This window comes from Mustela erminea, chromosome 6 (genome assembly GCF_009829155.1).
Source record: "Mustela erminea isolate mMusErm1 chromosome 6, mMusErm1.Pri, whole genome shotgun sequence".
In the NCBI taxonomy this organism is placed as follows: Eukaryota; Metazoa; Chordata; class Mammalia; order Carnivora; family Mustelidae; genus Mustela; species Mustela erminea.
The window spans coordinates 126495780-126515593 of record NC_045619.1 but is presented as its reverse complement, the minus strand read 5'-3'; the positions used below and the strand labels follow the sequence as shown (position 1 = coordinate 126515593).

At 44.6% G+C, this 19814-nt stretch overlaps 1 protein-coding gene across 1 annotated transcript in view; it reads left to right on the top strand.

The window, feature by feature from the left end:
- The first annotated feature begins 7399 nt into the window (after positions 1 to 7399).
- The window catches only part of PIP4K2A (phosphatidylinositol-5-phosphate 4-kinase type 2 alpha), a 172707-nt gene continuing 160292 nt past the window's right edge, over positions 7400 to 19814 (top strand). The window contains exon 1 of the mRNA XM_032349607.1: positions 7400 to 7770. Coding sequence (XP_032205498.1) covers positions 7627 to 7770 — 144 coding nt within the window. The 5' untranslated portion in view covers positions 7400 to 7626. The remainder of the gene's footprint in view (positions 7771 to 19814) is intronic.

Sequence of the window (19814 nt, the reverse complement as noted above, 5' to 3'; positions counted from 1 at the left end):
TTCTAGATTGTTCTCTGGGGTCAAAATGGGGTGTGGAAATGGGGCTCCCCAGGTTTGGGAGAAAGGGTGTGAAGAACACAGTCATGTTCGAGGGATACCATCGTAGGACGCCCCCTCACTGCTCTGGGGCTGCTCCTGCTTATGCAGGAGGCAGAAACAGTCCATTTCAGGAACTGAGAGCAGTGAGGGAGGAAGTGGAAAAAGCCTGGGTAGGAATGGGCATCTTACCGGGACCCCTTGTTCCTCTTTCCCGCTTCAGTTCTTCCCCCTGGGTGGATGGACTGTATATTTCCCATATACACATTGATTATTTCTCTAGGTTTTCCTTGGTGTAGCATCAATATGGAACATAGCGTGTTTTCGAATTAAAAATACCACCATTAAAGCAGACTTAGAGTAAGATTGTTCTTTACACGCCATCTCATTAAGAAAAACAGGTACTTAGGGGCACCTGGGTGACTCAGTGGGTTCAAACCTTTGCCTTTGCCTCAGGTCGTGATCTCAGAGTCCTGGGATGGAGCCCCACATAGGGCTCTCTGCTCAGCAGGGAACCTGCTCCCCCCACCCCACCGCCTGCCTCTATGCCTACTTGTGATCTCTGTCAAATAAATAAATAAAATCTTAAAAAAAAAAAATAAAAGAAAAAGAAAAACAGGTACTTAAGCCAGAATGTCCCTTGATAGCAGGAATGTTAAAAACACAAATGCAGGAGTGACTGAGATCTCACGCTAGGCTCTTTTTTCGGCAGCGAGGCTAAGTTTGTGCTTTCTGGGCTCCCATCCACCTTGAGACACTACCTTGTAGATGCATTTGCCCATTTTTTTCTCTATCTTTATTGTCAGGACTTCAGTCCGAGCCACCATTATTTCTTACTTAGTCTCCTATATAGTTTCCTTTTTTCTCTCCCTATTTTAACATTCATGTTTCTTCAGTCTGTTCTCCTCATAGGAGCCCCTGAGATTTTTTTACAAACAAATTATTAGCTTCCCGAGGGCACCTATGGCGTTTAGAATAAAATTCAGATTCTTGCCAGGGTCTCAATGACCTGACCCTTGCCTTCCTTGTCAACACAGGCTTCCTCTGGCTTCTAGAACGGAGGTCCTCACACAGATGGCCCCTCTATCCAGGCCACTTTTGGCCCCATTCTTTCCATGGCTGATGCTTCTTATCTTGCAGGCTTATACATCTCTTCCTTGGTGAGGTTTTCTCTGACACTCTACCTATTTTCTATTCCTGCACTGGGTTTATTACCCTCAGAACTCTGGTCACAATCTGTGATTGTAGGATTATCCCTTTACTTCTGCTCTGTGTCCTCTCAGACCGTAAACTCTGTGAGGGAAGAAATCATGTGTAGAACTTAGCATACCATCTAGCACACAGTAGGTACAGTCAATAATTAGGAGTTACATAAATGCATTTTTCTGAAGTGTTAGTGGAAAAATAAATAACTGAGGAAAATCCCAACCACCTCAACAATAGTCAGTTTTAACTTGTGCCACCACCATAAGAGATTGGGGCAAGTTCACAGACACCTTGCAAGGTTTTCTATCTCCCCACTTAGGGTCCTCATCAGCCTCCACCCATGTGGGGTCCCCTTGCTTCCTGCTTCTTGACATCGTGGACCTTTTTCTTAATCAGGAAAAGGGCTCAGACTAAAATCTGATACCTCCAGTCTTTTTAGTCAGCCTTGGCTTCTGAAGGTCACACAGATTTGTATGGACATTGTTGATCAACAAAGAATAGACCTTCCTTCTTCCCAGAGCATTTGAAAGGCTCTCTTAAGTATTGGGCATTCTTGATTTTAGGAGTTCCACCCCTTCATTGTATCAAACATATTAAAAGGAATTCATAACTCACATTTAATACAATACTCTTGTTGTAAAATATTTTGGACAATATTTTTATAATTTTGCTCTCAGACTTTTTTGACTAACATTTCATTTTTAGTTAGCTATATACTATCTTTTTAAATCAATCATTATGTATACTTGTAAAATAAGTGGTAATTCACCAATACTTGTCAATGTAGTGACATTTTTGAATAAATGGAATAAATTTGACTGTCCTATGTCACGTTTTGTAGCCAGTTAATAAAATGTTCATTATTAATATTAATTTTATAGTTTTCTTTTGGATTCAGTTTTTTTTAAGGTTTTATTTTTAAGTAATCTATGCACCCAACATGAGGCTCAAACTCACAACCCCAAGATCAAGCACTGGATACTCTACCAACTGAGCCAAGCAGGTGCCCCTGGATTCTCAAACTTATTCTAAAAAAGAAAAGAAAAAAAAAAGGGTAGGTCCTAAGCATTGAGAATATGATTCTCAATTGATGAGAAAAGCTCTATCTCTATTTTCCTCATATTTATAGTTTTGCTTTTTTTTTTTTTTTAAGGGACTCTGTGAGCTTCTCTTCCCCTTACATATTGGAAAATGACCCATTCCAGTACAAACCTAGTTCAACACTGCCAAAATTATACTGTAACTATAATAAATAGCAAAGAATAACTTAAAAGGGTGTTCTGTTATAGGAATGGGCCAGTATGTTAAATGCTATTACTGTGTTATTTATTTAACCAGGGAAGATGGTTGCATGTAAAAAAAAAATTACTATAAACATAACACAAATAAAGTTTAGAACATTTAGAAAATGCAGAAATATATTTTTAAAATCATTCTTCATCTAACACCTCACCCCTCATATATTACTCTTAACAGTATGATGTATTTTCTTTTGGTCTTTTACAAGTATATACACACATGTACACACATTTTATGATGTCAAAACCATACTTACATACAATTTTGTATCTCATTTTTTTTCACTTATATTAGCATCTGATTACTTTAGGTCATTATATTCTCTGAAAACACAAGTTTTATTGGTTGCATTACAGTCTGCTATTTGGATCTACTGTAATTCATGAAAATTGCTCTCACAATGTTGGATATTTCTATTATAAAGGTGTGAGTAATAAAAATATAATGCCATCAGAGATTGCCCTGTCCTCCACAGAGGTTCCAAAGCCAGAGAGGCCTGGGGAGGGAAAGAGAAAGTGAGGCAGGCTGGGGTCCTGGTCACTCCCTATGTTGGCTCCTCTATGTCCAGTCTTCTCCCTATCCAGTCTCTCTAAGTGAGGCCAACGGAAGAGCTGCCAAGTAAGTGGTAGATTCCTGGAATTACCACCACTGTCCTGGAAGTCCCGGCCAGCTGGAGAAGCCAGAAGAATCACTATCAATATTTCAGTCGGGTGGACAACCCTGCCAGCTGCCGCCAAAACACAGCGAGCCCTGGAGGGGTTTGGACAGCACAGCTAGACCCTCGGGACTCCCGGATGGCAAGCTGGGCTGCCTCTTGTCAAGCCTCCCACTAAAGAAAAAGTAATTCGTATGTCGCAACTGAATTCTTGGATCCCATTTCTTACAGTTTGTTTGGGTTCAACTCTATGGATTTTAATAATGGTCTTCCAAAATAATACCATTTTGGCTGGCAAAGCTCTGGATGATACTACATTAGATGAAAGGGAATGGTCCCACATCTTGTCTTGATTTCCTTTTGCAGCAAGGAAAGGCATAAAAGCTTCCAAACAGCATTACTGAATGACTCAATGAAGAATTCTAATTGGAATTATTCACCAAAGGAAGGTTGTTTTTCTGTTTGTTTTTGTTTGTTTGTTTGTTTGTTTTTTAGTGAAAAGAGTAATAAAATATAAAAGCAGAGCATCTCCTTATTTCAATTTTCATTTTTGGTAGTGTATACCTTAGTCAACATCACAATTTCACCATACTTTTCGAGGTTAGTAAATAGAACTGGTTAGAAAAGAGACAGGGTAAGAGACAGAAAAGAGACAGAAAAACAAAGACAGCAGTAACAACAAGCAGAGACAAGTGAGAATCTGCCTTTCGATTTCCCGACATTTCCTTCCTTCTTTGCAGTGAATTTGGCTGCTAGAGCATTTCTTGCAACTGTGATGAATTTGGCACTTGGATGAACAGCCCAAGAGGCCAAATGCAAACAAATGAGAGCAGATCCCCCCGACCAACATAACCACATACATCCTGAGATCAAATTTTTAGCTCTTCTTTCTCTAGCCACGCCTCTGGTCAAGACCCTCAAGATATGCTGGTGGTTGGGGTGCTACAACTCTGCCTGAACAGACATAAGCTGCCTGAATGTGGTGCTGAACGAAGGTCATATGCATTGTTTCATTATTGCGCAAACTCCGAGGAAAAGAGCGATCAAATTGTTAAGTTGCAAAATCCATGTAGTATGTAACCTTCAACCTTATTTCTTTTTTAAAGATTTTATTTATTTATTTGACACACAGAGAGAAATCACAAGTAGACAGAGAGGCAGGCGGAGAGAGAGGGGGAAACAGGCTCCTGCTGAGCAGAGAGCCCGATGTGGGGCCCGATCTCAGGACCCCGAGATCATGACCTGAGCTGAAGGCAGAGGCTTAACCCACTGAGCCACCCAGGTGCCCAAACTTCAACCTTATTTTTAAAATTAATTAATTTTAAAATATTTATTTATTTATTGTAGACACAGAGATAGTGTGTGTACTTGGGGGAAAGAGCAGAGGGAGAGTCTTCAGGCAGACGCTGCGCTGAGCACAGAGCCCACCCTGGGGATCAAACTCATGATCTATGACATCATGATGGGAGCCAAAGCCAAGTCTGACACTTAACCAATAGAGCCATCCAGGAGTCCCTAACCTTCAACTTTAAATATTAGGCCTCCCCTAGCCTAATCTTCTAATAAACTTTTCTGAATGGAACTTGGTACAAACATTTACTGGGCATGAAAACTTTGTGTAATTTTGTAGTTAGAGATGAAAATTTCCTTACCATTTGTTCACCAAAACTTTGTTGTAGGTGCTACCAGAAAGGGAGTATGTTAAGTTCATCTGGAGAATACAGAATGACTTCCACATGGACCCTGCCTTCAAGAGTTTATTATTTGCCAACAAATTAGGAAATCTCTTAAATCTAGATCTTAGTTGTTTGATGTATATCATTTGAGAACTGAATTAGGTATTTTCTGTGGTCGTTTCTGTGACTCCAGAATTTCCGCATCACACACCCCCTCTGCAACGGACAAAGTTAATGCAAAAGGTCATTGGCAAAATCATTTAATGACCTATTCACGAATGGCATTTACTCTAGTGCCATTCAAATCAAGTTAAATCACCCCAAATTCTATCCCTTAACAATACTGTATCATACATATACTTGAAAGTTACTAAAAGAGCAGATCTTAAATGTTCTCATCACATACGTGGCACAAACACCAAGCAATTAGGTGTGATGGAGAGGTTAACTAAGCTTATTGTCCTAATCATCTCACCATATATACATGGCAAAACATCAGGCTGTACTTCTTAAACCTATGCAATGTGATATGTCGGTTGCAACACAATGAAGCTGGAAAAAAAATTCTGTCCTTTAATGGATACTTCTCTGCTCATTACTATCCAAAAATAGCACATAGATGTTCATCTCCATGTCTATGCTCCTGACAGGCCTGGACAGGGATGACGTCTTGTGCGCAAACCCTTATCTTCCTGCTCTCCTACGTCTGACCGTCCCCACAGGTGTCCATCTCCCCTTCCTGTAGGTTCCTTCAACACGTTGTCATCACTAAATCCAGTTTTTCAGCGTTCACAGCACGCCCACTGTCTTGCATTAATGATTACATTAATGATACACAATTAAGTACAATGAAATGCTTACAAAGCAAATCAAGTGTTATGGAAGCACTGAGGTGAACAGATTGATTTTGACCAGGAGGACCATGAAAGCACTAGAGAAGAGATATTTGAGCACAGCTGTTTCCAAGGCCAGGACCTGGTAAAGGGGTTTATGTGGAGTAATAGTGAGAAGCAGTAATCAGTGATGATTTTAAGCTTTCAAACCTGGATCAATGAAAATTTGTTAAACAAATGAATTTCTAGCTGGGGTAACTGAATGGTAGGAATGCCATTTCCAATAGAATATAAAGAGACAACTTGGTTTTAGACACTTTTTTTTTTTTTTTTTTTTTTAGGATTTTATTTGAGAGCACACACACAAGCAGGGGGAAAGGCAGGCAGAGAGGAAGAAGCAGTCTCCCCTCAGAGCAGGGAGCCCGCTGCAGGGCTAGATCCCAGGACCCAGGGATCATGATAAGAGCCAAAGGCAGGCATTCGACGCACTGAGTCAACCAGATGTCTCCATTTTAGACATTAAAAAAAAATGCATTTAAGTTTTGGACACTTTGAAAAGGTGCCTATGGACAACTGAGGTAGAGATATTCACCCAGGCACTTAATTCCCCGGAGGTCAGTGGAGATTACATGGGTTATCTGCAAGTACTCTACATTTTATGACATTTGAGCAGTTCAAGGGATGAGGGTCTGTCACCCTTGGTCTCCTTGACGGAACCAAGCACATCACCAAGCACACAGTGGGCCTCCACTATATTTGAGTCGAGTAATAATGACAATAGATAACATGTTTGCCCAGTGGGCTGAGTCAGGGTAGGTTTGGGGACAGCACTGAGTTTAGACACACTTGTAACGGCAGCTTCCTGAGGTGGGTCATTTATTCCCAGCATTAAGGTGTACATGGATGAAGACGATGAACAGGCATCCGTGGAAGGTGAGTGGAATGGATAAATGGAAGAAATGTAAGGGACCTTGCCGAGGAGCTGAAGTAGAAGGTGCAGTTTGGGGCATGACTCTCTCTTCGGGCTGTGAACCAGAAATCCAGGGTCTTGCCCGGTGGTGGGGGTAGGAAAGACAGCCAGTGTGGTGGGTGGGCGTCTCCCTTCTGCAGGACTCAGGGCAGAGGTCTGCAGTCCAGTGTATAAAAGGCCCGAAAGTTAAAGGCACAATAGGAGTGTAACTTCACGTCAGTGTCACTCTGGGAGGTGGCCAACGACGTGCCCAGGTCCTTTCCCTCGGTGCTAGGGAAGCCCCGGTCTCCACGCAGCATATCGGACTCCTGGCAACGCTAAGTGGCGGTTCCCTGAGCCTCATTCCTTCGCCCGACCGCCGCCTCTGGGGGCTCCTCTTCTCGGTTCTCCGCACTCTTCGGTCCTTCCCCCTCCCTTTCTCCCTGGGGAGCAAGGGGGGTTGCCCAGCCGGAGGCCTCCCGCTCCTCGCCGGCCTCTTCAGCGGGACCGGAGCGGCCGCCTGGAGTTCGCGGGCACACCGGGGGCGGCCGGACCGCCGCGGAGCCGCAGCCGGAGCCGGAGCCGGAGCCGGAGCCGGAGCGGGAGCCGGAGCCCGAGCGCTAGGCTGCAGCTTAACGGTCCCGCGGCCGCGCCCCGCCTGGCGGCGCCGCAGCTGCTCCCCGCCCGCCCCCTGCGTCATGACGCCGGCGCCCAACGCGGAAGCCGCTCGCGGCGCGCCTGGTCCAGCCGCGGGCTGAGCGCGGAGCCGCGGCGGGCGCGGGATCCGGGCCGGGGCGCGAGCAGAGCGCAGCCTCCCTCGTCTGTCGGGCCGAGCGGGCAAAGCGGGCGGAGCGGGCACGGCGCGCCGGGGCCGCCGCCGGGGGGATGCGGTTGCCTCCCCCGGCCGGCGTGTAGAGAGGGCGGGTCCCCGGCCTCGGGAGCGCGGCGGTGGAGGGGACGGAGGCGGCGGCCATGGCGACCCCCGGCAACCTGGGGTCTTCCGTCTTGGCGAGCAAGACCAAGACCAAGAAGAAGCACTTCGTAGCGCAGAAAGTGAAGCTCTTTCGGGCCAGCGATCCGCTGCTCAGCGTCCTGATGTGGGGGGTAAACCACTCGGTAAGGGCTCGGGCTGCGGCGCGCAGTCCCTTTCCTCCTCCTCCTCCTCCTCTTCCTCCTCGCTCCCCTCCTCCTTCTGCTGCAGCTGCTGCGGGGCGGGGAGCCGGAGCGGGGACCCGGCCCTCCGGCTGCTCGCTCTCCGGTGTTGTCCGCCCGCCACGGCGCCTTGGTGCCCCCATCCCCGCGGCGCGCGCCCGCCTCTCCGGGTCCCCCGGGCGCCCCTTGAACCCCGTTTGGACCTAGGGCCGGGTGCAGGACGAGGGGTCCCATCTGCAGTTGAACCCTGCGGCGGGGACCAGTGTGGTCCCCCGTCCGCGCGCTCGTCCGTCGGTCGGCGGGTCCTCGCAGCCGGGCAGCTAGGAAGTTTGTGTGGGGCACGGCTCCGCCTGGGCTGTCATCCCAGGCGGGGGCTGCCGGGGTCTGAGTCTTGGACATCGCTCCCTTATGGCAGTGGGTGGCGGGGGCGGTCGGGTCCTCCGCTGGCTGGCAGGTGTACCTGTGCGAGGCTAGGAGCGTCTGGAGCCTCCCCGCGGGGGAAGAGGGGTGAGAATACTGGAGATCGGGAGATGTGGTCAGGGCTTTAGTGCTTCGGTCCTTTTTTTCCTTTAAAGGCGATATCATTGGATACAAGGAATCTTTTTGGCAAAGAAAAAGCTCATGTAAATATGGCACTGGTGTTTAGCATCTTCCTCTGCTCCTCTCCCGCATCACCCTGCCGCTGTGCGGGCTGAAGAGCTGCTTGGCGGGGAGTCTTCCTCCCCACACCTCCTCCCCCACCTTGGGGAGCCAGGCCGAAGTCACCGACTGCGGAAAGGCGGCCTGGGGAATGACAGCAGGAGGGGGTCTCCGCGGGCGCGGACAGAAAGCGGTCTCGAGTTGGCCGCCCCGGTTTTGGGGGTTTGTTTAAAAGGCCGGAGGAGAACGCACTGAAAGGTTAGCTTAACACACAGCCGGAGGTGGTGGGAAACGCGCCGCTGCGGACTCTGCGGACTGCGGTTTGAGGGTCTGAAATAGCCTCCTGCTGATCTTACTGCGAGAAACTCCTGCGGTTTTAATCTCCTTAGGATCAGGAAACACGATAGGAGCTGTTGGCTGAGCCATGAAAGTTTAAATGAGCCTGTGAATTTTGACCATGACCTTACCACTGCAGTCAGTTAGCATGTGAGGAAGAGTGTAAGCTTGCCTGCTGTACTTTTGATTTCTATGGATGTCTGTGTGCCCTTTTCAGCATAATAGAAATGACAGAAGACCATTCTCAGTTTAAGGAAGTTGTTTAAAATGGCTCAAAAGCATCATATTTGTATTTTCCTTTCTCGGGCTGAGCTGGGGAAAAGGTGAACTAGCATATCAGGATTGACTGTGCTTGCATGAAATGATTGTGTTTAAGAGTTGTTTAAGAAAATGAGTTGTGTGAAAGAAGATGAATGCCTAATCCACTGACGTTCTTTTTAACTTCCTGATAACTTCTTTAGCAATTAGGAACGTGAGCTTTTACAAGCGCCTATGTTAATGCCCCTAAACTCTCCGAAGTTTCATTGTAGTGAGTGAAATGGAATTTTCCCTCTATAATGAATCTACAATTTAGAGTTATGTCTAATTCTATTAAGCTTTAAAAATTATGTATGTTAGTTGCTGTTTCAAAAATATTAATATTGTTCTATATTTATTCGTGCTTTTATCTCCTTGAGAGTTCTGTTGTTTTGGTCAGGTGAGTTTGTGTGAGAGCGTTTAATGTAGTAAAGCATTAGTGCCAACAATATGTGGAAAAAGAGTGTGCTTTCTGGGGATTAGTCTCAATTCCAGTTTACTTTACAAAATCTTGTAATTATGCATATTTTCTTTTAACCACTTATGCTGCACCTTATGTTTATGAATTGCTACATTTGTTTTAGAATTTCTTGCTAATTGGAATTTTCAAAACTACTTATGGCTTATAAATATAATGTATGGTTTGTAGATGGTACCTTTTATGTTATTTTCTTTCGCTTTCAAGAAAAGTTAGCAATTCTCAGTATAGTCATCCCAAGGACTCAAGTTTCCTTAGTATGTAATGTAACCATGTTATTCTTCGAACAAAGATGTAGTAGGCAAATAGTACCAGTCACTGTGCAAAAGATGACTAAAACTGCCCATATTTTCATCCAAATATCTTTATTTTGAGGGCTTCACTGACATAAGAATGTTCTGTTTCACAGCGTTCTTTTTCAAATTGTCTGTTTTCTTTATTTCTGGAAAAAAAGTGTGTATAACTATGAAATCTAAACACCAAGATGCCATGTGTTTCTGGTGGATTTCATTTTAGGTAACAAAGTTTAATACTAGATAAACATTTTTATATGAACTTGACCAAATATGACCAAAGTCTACAGTATAATATGAGAATAAACTACGTCAGCATTATTAAGAAGGAGCAAGCTTACTGTTGTGTGTGTTAGGGACATTTGAGAAAGCTTAGCAGAGAAAGAGCAGATCTTTTAAATCAGGATTTCTCCTGAGTTTTTAATGTGACCACAATTAATGGGAAAAGACTTCTTATGAATATAGCAATTTCATGCTTTTATAATTCATTTGAATTTGTCTTACGGATATTTAGCAACAACTGTACATTTGTAGCACTAAAGGAAAACTTCATATATATTTATCATGGAGGCATCTTATATGGGGATTGGGAACCTACATACTTTGGTAAAATGCTCAATGTACATATGTTTTAATTTTTTCTCTAATTCTGCTGACCTTGGGCATGATAACTAACTAGTTTTTGCACTGATGTTTGCATCTATGAAAGTAAGGTGATTGGACTGGATGATTTCCAAGTATTTTTCTAACTTCGAGATTCAACCATTTTTATAGTCCACTGGGTTCATAGCATTATGTTAGGATCTGTAGACTAGCAGTAGTTAATGGTATAGAACAAAAGTGGCATTACTATTGTAACCTTGAAAATGCAGGGGCATTCAGGGAATTTTCAAGGCTGTGACTTGAAGAAATCTGTGGTGATTGTAAGAGAGGTGTGAACTAGGAGTTTGTTGGATTGATCCGAATTGGACTGCATTGCAGTCTACGAAGTTAAAGTCTATTTAATTGAAATGTAAAAACTGGCAATTAAGGTGGAAATTTCCAAGTCCATTGTGGTGGTAACTCTCAATGACAAGAATAAGCCTGACTTTGTGTGGTGAATTTGATATGTTACTGCTTTCTAACTTAAAACACCCATCAGTAAATGGATCCCAGCCAATTTTTATTTTAAGTATTTTAAGCAGGGAATATAATTGAATACATAAAGGAAAAAAGACGACTTAAGCCGGCAATTTTGTCTTGTTACATTTGGAATTAAACTAAAAATGATCAGGCAGTTAGCTCTCTAAAATTATATTTTAATAGTGTGTGGAGCATGTAGCATGAGAGAAGCCAAGACTTATTTTAAAGAGATATCCTAAAAGATTTTTATGGAGAGTGAAATGTGAGCCTTTTGGAAATTAGTATTTAAAGACCTAATTAAATATCTAAAGGAATTCATCTGTATAGAAAAAAAATTAAAGGATATAAAACTTGTCGAAAACAAATATAGCATTTAGAAGTAGTCAGTATAAATGTTAAATTCCTTTTGTGGAAAGCTGTAGAAATGTGAATGAGCTTGGCCAAAAACTTTACTTGTTAGGAGGGTTTTGGAGGTCTGTCCTGTGCAAGGACCAATTAGTAACCAAACCTAGAGAACAGGAATAGGGTTGGGTTCAGCAGTAATTGGAACCAGGTGCTTGGGTGCTATCGGGACTTGTCTGTCCATTTTGGCTTTCTCCGTGCCCAAGGCTTACTGGTTTCCTCTACAGGGCAGGAAACTAATGGTTCCTGAATTTCACATTTTGTACTTTCTGCCCTCCCCCCCCGCCCCAAAAAGGGACTTTCTGTCTCTGCTTCAGTTATAAAAATCCCATGGAGGGATTCTGACTGATCTGGCATCGCCCTGGGCTAGCAGTTAGGAAAAGGTGGAAGCTGCTCTTGCCTTTTGGAACAGTTCCCATAAGAGTGGAGGGGGCCTGGATAGGCTGTTATAAGGCTGGTATCTGTCCTAGTGGTAGAGCTGGGGTGTTTGTCTTGGTGTCTGGGTGCTGTGTTTTGTGTGTTTGGGCAAATGTGCAGTTTTCTGGGTAGAGCATCGTAGCTTTTGTTATATTCTCAACAAGTCCTGGGAGTTGAATTAGGTAAATACTATATTGGAGAACTAGTGACATCTTTTAGGTTTGTGGATTTATATTTGGGCATTGAAAAAAATGAAAGAAGGAAACTAGGTTTAAAAACGAAATGAGTGACTGTGACATGTTGACTGAATGGGATATAATGAGGCAATTAAAATAGTAATTAGCTAGACATTAGATGAAGCTTATTGAATGGAACCCAAAAAAAACCATTCATTCAAGCTCTAGTCTTGCACTGTTTTTGTTTTTGTTTCTAAGTAGGCTCCAATGCCGGGCTTGAACTCACGATCCTGAGATCAAGACCTAAGCCGAAATCAAGAGTTGGCTGATTAACCGACTCTTAGACACCCAGGCTCCTCAGTCTCACACTATTTTTATTTCTTCCCTTTACTTTAGAGCAAAGAAGAATGCCAAGCAGACACACACAGCATTTATTACTAAGGAAACAGTTTTATGCCCCTTCACACTTAGGATTAGATCCTGAGAAAAGAATACATTTTCTTCTCCATTTCCCAAATACCTTAGTCTGGACTTGAGTGTTCAGAATGATGCCCCGTGGCAAGGCAGCGATTTCTCTTTCTAAACCAGGATCGTCTGCTCTGCCTTTAGAAAGACTTTCAGCAAGAACTGTAATAAACAAAACCTACCTTAAGTTGAGTAGAAAATGCAGTCAAGCTGAGTAATTAATTCGACCAACATACCCTTTGAAATACAAATTTTGGAATTTAAGGGAATTAGTGCAATTTGGCAAAACGGTTTGTGGTCAGACAGATTAGGTTCAAATCCTGCCTCCATCAATTATGGACTCGTTGAACAGATGATTTATCCACTTGAGCCTCAATTTACTCATTCTGAAAATAGAGACGATGATGATTCTATCACAGGATTATTCTGGGTGTTAAGTAAGATAATGTATTTAAAGTCTAGAACTGTAATTAGCACATAATAGGGAGTTAGTAATTGATACCCCAAAATGTTCAAGTTCAGATACAGTTAGGCTGTTAACATATTCATAAGCACCAGAGAAGTGCTTCTCAAAATTTAATATGTGTATGAATCACTTGAGAACACTTTAAGGAATGCAGATTCTGACTTAGCAGGTCCTGGGGTATAGGGGTGGGTCCCTGAGACTGCATTTATTGTGCTCATAGGTGATGACAGTGCTGATTCTTGGGACGCATGTTGAGTAGCAAGGCCATAGGGCTAAAAATAAAGAGAAATACCCAGGATTTGTCCCCTGACTGCATGCGATGACTCTCCCTTGGGAGAATGGTGACTCCATTGTAGAGTTAGGAGAAGGAATTGTGTATTGAAAAAGGTTAAAAAAATTTTCTGACTGGCTCAGTTGGTAGAGCATGGGACTCTTAATTTCAGGGTTGTGAGTTCAAGCCTCATATTGGGCTTGGAGGTTACTTAAATACATTAAGTGTTAATCAGCAGATGATGGTGAATGGATATTCTAGGGACAGTGCCCACGGGGGTGGGGAGTGTTAGAAGGTGGAATTATAGCTCAGGAGCAAGGTTAAGGCTGAGATGGAGAATGGAGACTTGTGGGTTGCTAAAAACGGGGGAAAAGTAGGTCTCCGAGGAAAACAACTGGATTTGAGGGAGGGATGGAGGAAGAAGAAACAGGAAACAAGACGAAACTCTGCAAGAAGGCCAGCAGATGAATGCTTCGGAGACCATGATGTTCAGGGATGTACTTTTCCTGACAGTGGCTGATTGGTATGTGTGCACGCACGCGTGTGTGTGTGTGAGCTTAAAGAGTTAGAGAAAAAATGAATGGAAATAGAGACAGCATTTCTTTTGAGAAGGTTAGAAGTAGAAGGAAGGTGGAACATGCCATTTTATTTAGGGTTACCAAGGTATTTTTCTCACCTCCATCACTTTCCATTCTCATCTCTACCAACCTAACCAGATTTGTTACCTTTCTTGAAATGTTAAAAATACCTCCTAGCTTATTTCCCTGTATCTACTATTATCCACATTTGTGCCATGTACCCCTATGGCAGTTTAGTGAAGGCTGTGGTCCCCTTCCTAGAATAATGCTTTTGAATGAATAAATGAAAATACGTAAAGCTGCATGTTACCAAGTTCAGGGATCCCCTGAATTCTGTCCATGGACCACTTGGGAGGTGTGGAACCTAATTGAGAACTCTTGAAAGAATAAGGTAGGAGTGGGTATGGGGTGAGAAATGGGCGAGAGTGTGCAGCAGCCAGGAAGAATAATACGTAGCAGGAATGTGCACAGATGAAATTAATACCTGTTGAGCACACAGTGCTAGTAGGTGGTGGGATTCAGACCTGTACCCACAACCATTGAACTTGGCTGCCTGGGCCAGCCTCAGAGTTAGTCATTTCTGTGCTTTCCTTAGTCTATTCTTCCCCTTCTTTTCTTTAGTCTTAAAAGCTATACTTTGACAGACTGTAAGCTATTAATATGGAGTATTACCTGTTAATATGTGTTTAAAACAGTTTTTCCTTTATAGGAAGAAAGTCATTGCATATATTCAAAGCATGTGGGAAGAAAATGCATATATTACATATTTTGTATATTATAATATATGCATATTATAATAAATTTTGTGTGTGTGTATTTGTATACACACACAAAACTTATTAAAGAAAAATGTAGGGATTTTGAAGACAGTAACCTACCTAAAGATAAGCCTTTACATTCAAAGTAATTCTTTGAATACAGTTTTTCACCTGTCGGCCATGGTTAAGAGCTTGGACTTGGTGCCACACTGTTTGGTTGGCTTTGACAAAGTCATTTGGGCTCTCGCTCAGTTCCTTCTTTGTAAGAAGAGATAATAATAGTATCTAGTACAGAGATTTGCTGTATGGGTGAGATGAGTCTGTACTTGTAAGATACCTAAAGAGTTGCTGGCACATAGTAAGTTGTTAATGAATGTTAGCAGTCATTAATACATTTTAAAAAGTGTTTTAAATGAGAAAACGTGAGCAATTATTAGAGTGCATGTTAAATTAATGTTACATGAACATTGTTCATAGATACAAAGTCACGGCTGCAGTTGTATCCTTGAGCGTCTTGGAGTTGCAAATTAATCCTTTTAGAATTATCTTTGTGCCCTTGCTTTAATTTCTCTATTTTGTTATAAGGGCCTTTCTTGTATCTTTAATGCTTCCACTACAGATCAGGTTGTTTGAGGTGTCAAAAATTTCATTCAGATTCATTAGTTGTACAGTGTGTTAACTCGCTCTTTCTTTCTTTCTTTCTTTCTTCCTTTCTTTCTTTTTTAACTTCCTTCCTTCCTTCCTTCCGTGTCCCTGTGCGAAACTCTTGGGATGCAAAAATGAATATATTGTGGACCCTGTCCTCCAACTGATCATGACTACAGGGGAGAGAGACATAGATGCAGACCTTATGTATAAATAATAGTGTGTCTAGGAATGCTGGGGTCAGACTATAAACAGGGAGGATGAAGGAGATAAAGGGGTTGGGATATCTGGGGGAAGGGTATTTTAGGTAGGAGGAACAACTTGTGCAAAGGCCCAGAGCTAGTGGTGGCTCTTAGAAACTGCAAGGAAGCCTGTGTGGCCGGAGCAGTGTGAGAAAGAGGGAACGTGATAGGAGATGGAGGCAGGGCCTGGATCACGATTACTTGTGCCCAGGACTCTTGGAAGAAGAGTTCAAGAGGAGTTGACATTGAGAGGGCCTTGAAGATAGGGTAGAATTTCCCTTCTAGAGAAGGCAGGGATAGGTATGTATGGCCAAAGGAACAAACTGCTAAAAGTACATAGTATGTGGTCTGGTGTGACTGTGGTGTAGGACCTTGCCACTCATCAAGAGTGTAATCTACAGAATGGTGGCCTTAGCCATCACCCAGGTGCCTGTGAGAAACGCAGAATCGTGGGCCTCTCTCTGCAGACCTTCCGGGATGGAATGTGCAGTGTATTAAGACAGGTGGTTTGTGAACTCATGCCAGCTTGAGAAGCATGGCCAGGGCAAATACTTGGTTTCAAACCCTGAGCTTCCTTGGAGGTGCCTCAGAGGGTAGTGGGAGGGGACTGAGCTGGTAGGAGGGGGCTGAGCTTGTGGGAGGGTGGGGGGCATTGAGCTGGTGGGGGGAATTGAGCCCTGACCTCACTTCCATCCAGAACAACTTGGTTTTGTTCTCCTCATCATCTTTTAAAAAATTTTTGATTGAGGGCACCCAGTACATGCTGTGTAAAGGGCAAATATGGATGGGACAAAGTTTCTGCAACCACCGAGATTGAAAACCACAGGGGTAGATAGACGATGGGAAATGTTTAGGAGATGGTAGAAGAGGTGGTTGGAGGTCAGATTTTAAAGGGCCAGTACCCAGTTGTTTGCCACTGAAAAACCTAACAACAGTTTCGGTGAGGGCCTCTTTAAGATTTACCGTAAATCATAACATACGCTCTTTGAAACCATTTCTTACCCTTTTCTTTCTCCTTAAACCTTCCTCTAGTGTTTTGCCCCTTTGCCCTCTTCCATCTGGCAACCTTTCATGCTTTAGGAAAACACTGGACCAACAGAAGCCACTTCCCACCACGCATGCTGCTAACTTATGGACAGCTGAATCCAGGAACCTACAGACGTGCTGGAGGGCCGCACAGTCCAGTTTGGAAGCCTTTGTCACACATAGCTATTGACATTTTACTGAATTAAAACTGAATCATGAGGTTCAGTCTCATGTCGAGTGCCCCACAGCCACACACCCGGGTAGTAGCTCCGGAGCTGGACAGCGAGGGTGTAGACGATTGCCGGCCCTGCAGCACTGTCTAGTGGACAGCGCTCCCTGCGCTGCGGCCTCGCCCCTTCAAACAAAATAAACAGCCAGAGTCACCGAAGTCTCCTTTGGCATTACACCCTCACTTTAGTGTCCACTCTGCTTTTCCGTTCCTTTTTCTAGCAGAAGTTGAAAAGCCTCGCCTACTGCACCTGCCTCCTGTTGTCCGTCCGCAGCTGCTGGCTCCCTCCCCGCCTCTCTCCCTGAACCAGCTGCAGCCTCGCTTTCATCCTGCCCGCTCCGAGCACACAGCACAAGCGACACTCCTGTTTTCAAATCCAGGGGTCCCCTTTTCATGTCTTTTCTTGTTTTCCTCCTGCCTCACCCCCCACTCCTTCCTCGGGACCTTCCATATGACGTTCCTCCTCCTTTATCCCGTCTCTAAAAGTGGGAGAGCCCAGAGCTCTTTCCGGCATTGTGGTCTGTAACCAGGCATATTTTATCCACACCATCTTACTTAGTCTCGTAGCATTTCATGCTGATGACTGAGAAGTTTTTACCTTCAGCTCTGAATTCCCTGCTGGGTTTCTATTCAATTTCCTATTAGATCTCTTCCCTCAAAACTGAATAGACATCTCAGATGTGACCCAGACAGGGCTCTCCATCTCCTCCTGCCCTTCTGCCCCACCTGCTGTCATGCCCTTCGCCAGTTTCTTCCCCTGTCCGTGAATGGACTACCATCTCCCCAGCTGCTCAAGCCAAAAACCTTGGCACCGGCCTTGATTCTTTTCTCATTATCACCACTACCATTTCTGAGTCCTGCACGTTTCTGCATATTTCTCTCTTTCCCATACGAATTCCCTTTCTCCAGAGCACTATCATGGTCTGCAGGTCTGCCCGTAGTCACCCCTCATGCTGGTTCCATCCAAATTCTCTACAGTGGTAGCAGAGTGATCTTTCATGTCTTCGGTGAAAACCTTCCAGAGGCTTCCTGTTGCGTTGTGCACAAACCCCAGGCTCTTCTTCTCTGTGGCTTGCAAGGTCTTGCTGGCCTGGTCTCTGCTTCCTTCTTTGCCCTCATTGTTTCCCACATGACTTCTTCATTCCAGGCACACTGGGCTTTCGCTGTTCCTTAAACAAGCTGACCTCAGGGCAGACACACAGAGCTTTTGCATTTACTTTCCTCTTTGGAATGGTCTTCCTTCAGGTCTTTGCGTGGCTGTCATTTTAGTCTCTCAGCTAAAGGGTTGTCTTCTTGGACGGCCTCTCCGACTGCCTGTAAAGTAACCCTCCACTCGTGTTTCTGTTGTTTCCTCTGTGACACTTCACACCATCGGAAACTGAGTTGTCTCCATGTTTATGGTTTATTTCCCCCAACTGGGATGTTAAATTCCTCAGCAGCCGCGGCTGTCTCAGTTACAGCTGTGTCCCTGTACCTAGAGCAGTGCTGGAATGTAGTAGGTGCCCAATAAACACTATCAAAGGGCTGGACAAAGCTAGTGTCCGTAAACCGTAGGCCATTCGTGCTCAGCTGGTGTACTGTGAGCCTTCCACAGGAAATTTTCACCCACATGTAAAATTCATTTCTTCTATGATCGAGCCTGATATTTAGAGCATCTGGCTGGCGGGTTGGGCAGTGCAGTGGGGAGCGGGGAACTTGCTGCACGGCGGTGATAAGAGGTGTGGGGTAACCGTGAGCCATTGCCAGAGAAAGGGCTTTGTCTGCAGTGGCATGCAAGAACTTGGCCTCGTGCACAGCGCAGAGGAGTTTGAGTGAGGAAACCCCTTTTCTCGCAGGCTATCACGGTGCTGCATGGCCACCGAGTGAACACGTGAAGACAATGAATGCCTTTCTGAACGTCTGAGACATTATTGAAGAAAAGGGCACTGCGGTGTTATTTCTGGTCAGAAGTTTGGCGTACATTAAGTTTAAGATTCTGTGACTGATGTAAAAATGGTGCTAATCCCAACATCCTGAATCTCTGTGGGGTCTGTTCCGCTGTGTTACATTTCTGCTGGTTTGTGGTCCCAGCGCCTCTTTCCCGTATTTGCCTGGTTATGTTGGCCACAAGCCGCTGCTTCCCCTTGGACGTTACTTGGGGAAGGATTCTCTGAATCTTAGGGCTCAAGTGTGTCCCTCGTGCCCTCTTGTCCTGATTGTTTGTCTTTGCCATCTGGCAGAGGGGAGGCTAGGGGTGCGACAGACCAAGGCCATTTCAAACTAAACTCATAGCTTGGGATTTTTTGAGTCTCCCAGTGATATAAATTTGGACTGCAGGCCCCTGGGGAGGGGGGGAATGGGTTTATTTTTGGCTTGTACTTACCCTGAGGGTGTGACCCTTTTGGATTCTAGCCCCATGGAAAAAGGGTTTCCTCTTAGACCCCCCAGCTTGGGTCAGCTCTAGGCTCTGACTTCTGTTTGTCTCCATCTCAAGAGCGTCAGAGCCCTGAGGGCCAAAGTAGAGTGGCTTCCCTGACTAAGCTGACTGCTGCAGCTTCCAGCTCTCACTTCGCCTCTGCTGAGCTAACTCCTGCCTCCTCGGTGCTTTGATGTCTTCAAGAAGATGTTTACAAAATATTTTATTCAGGATGTTTAGAGCTGCATAACTTAGTGATACTCTATTAGTGTAAATGGAGCTGAGCCTCAGAGTTTCTCAGGAGACATGGATGGCCGGCGGTGAGTGAGGGGGAGCAGGTCAGAGCCTGTGGTGGGCCCAGGGCCAGATCACTCTGTCAGGGCCTGGGGGCCACCGGAGGAAGGACCGTCAGGGAGACAGGGCTGTCCTCTGGGAGTGGCACTAAAGAAAACGGGTTGCTTGAGGAAAGCTCTGGAAGTCAGCTGGATTTGGTGGCGGCTCGAGGGATGGGATAGTGGAGGACAGCTCTGGGTTTCCTGGCTTGGCTGCCTAAGTAGTTCTCTTGCCCTTCCTGCTCCGTTCCGTTATTATCTTTTGGGCTCTTAGCCAAAAAGAGCCTGTATTAGCGGCACTTGTGTAACTAATAAGTGGAAATGACATTTCCAATTTTGAAGTTTTCACAAATGTTTTAACGTATAGGTCAATTCGGCGTTTGATCGATAACTCAGCATTTGATGTCCCGAATGTGACTGGAATCCTGAAGTGTGTTTTAA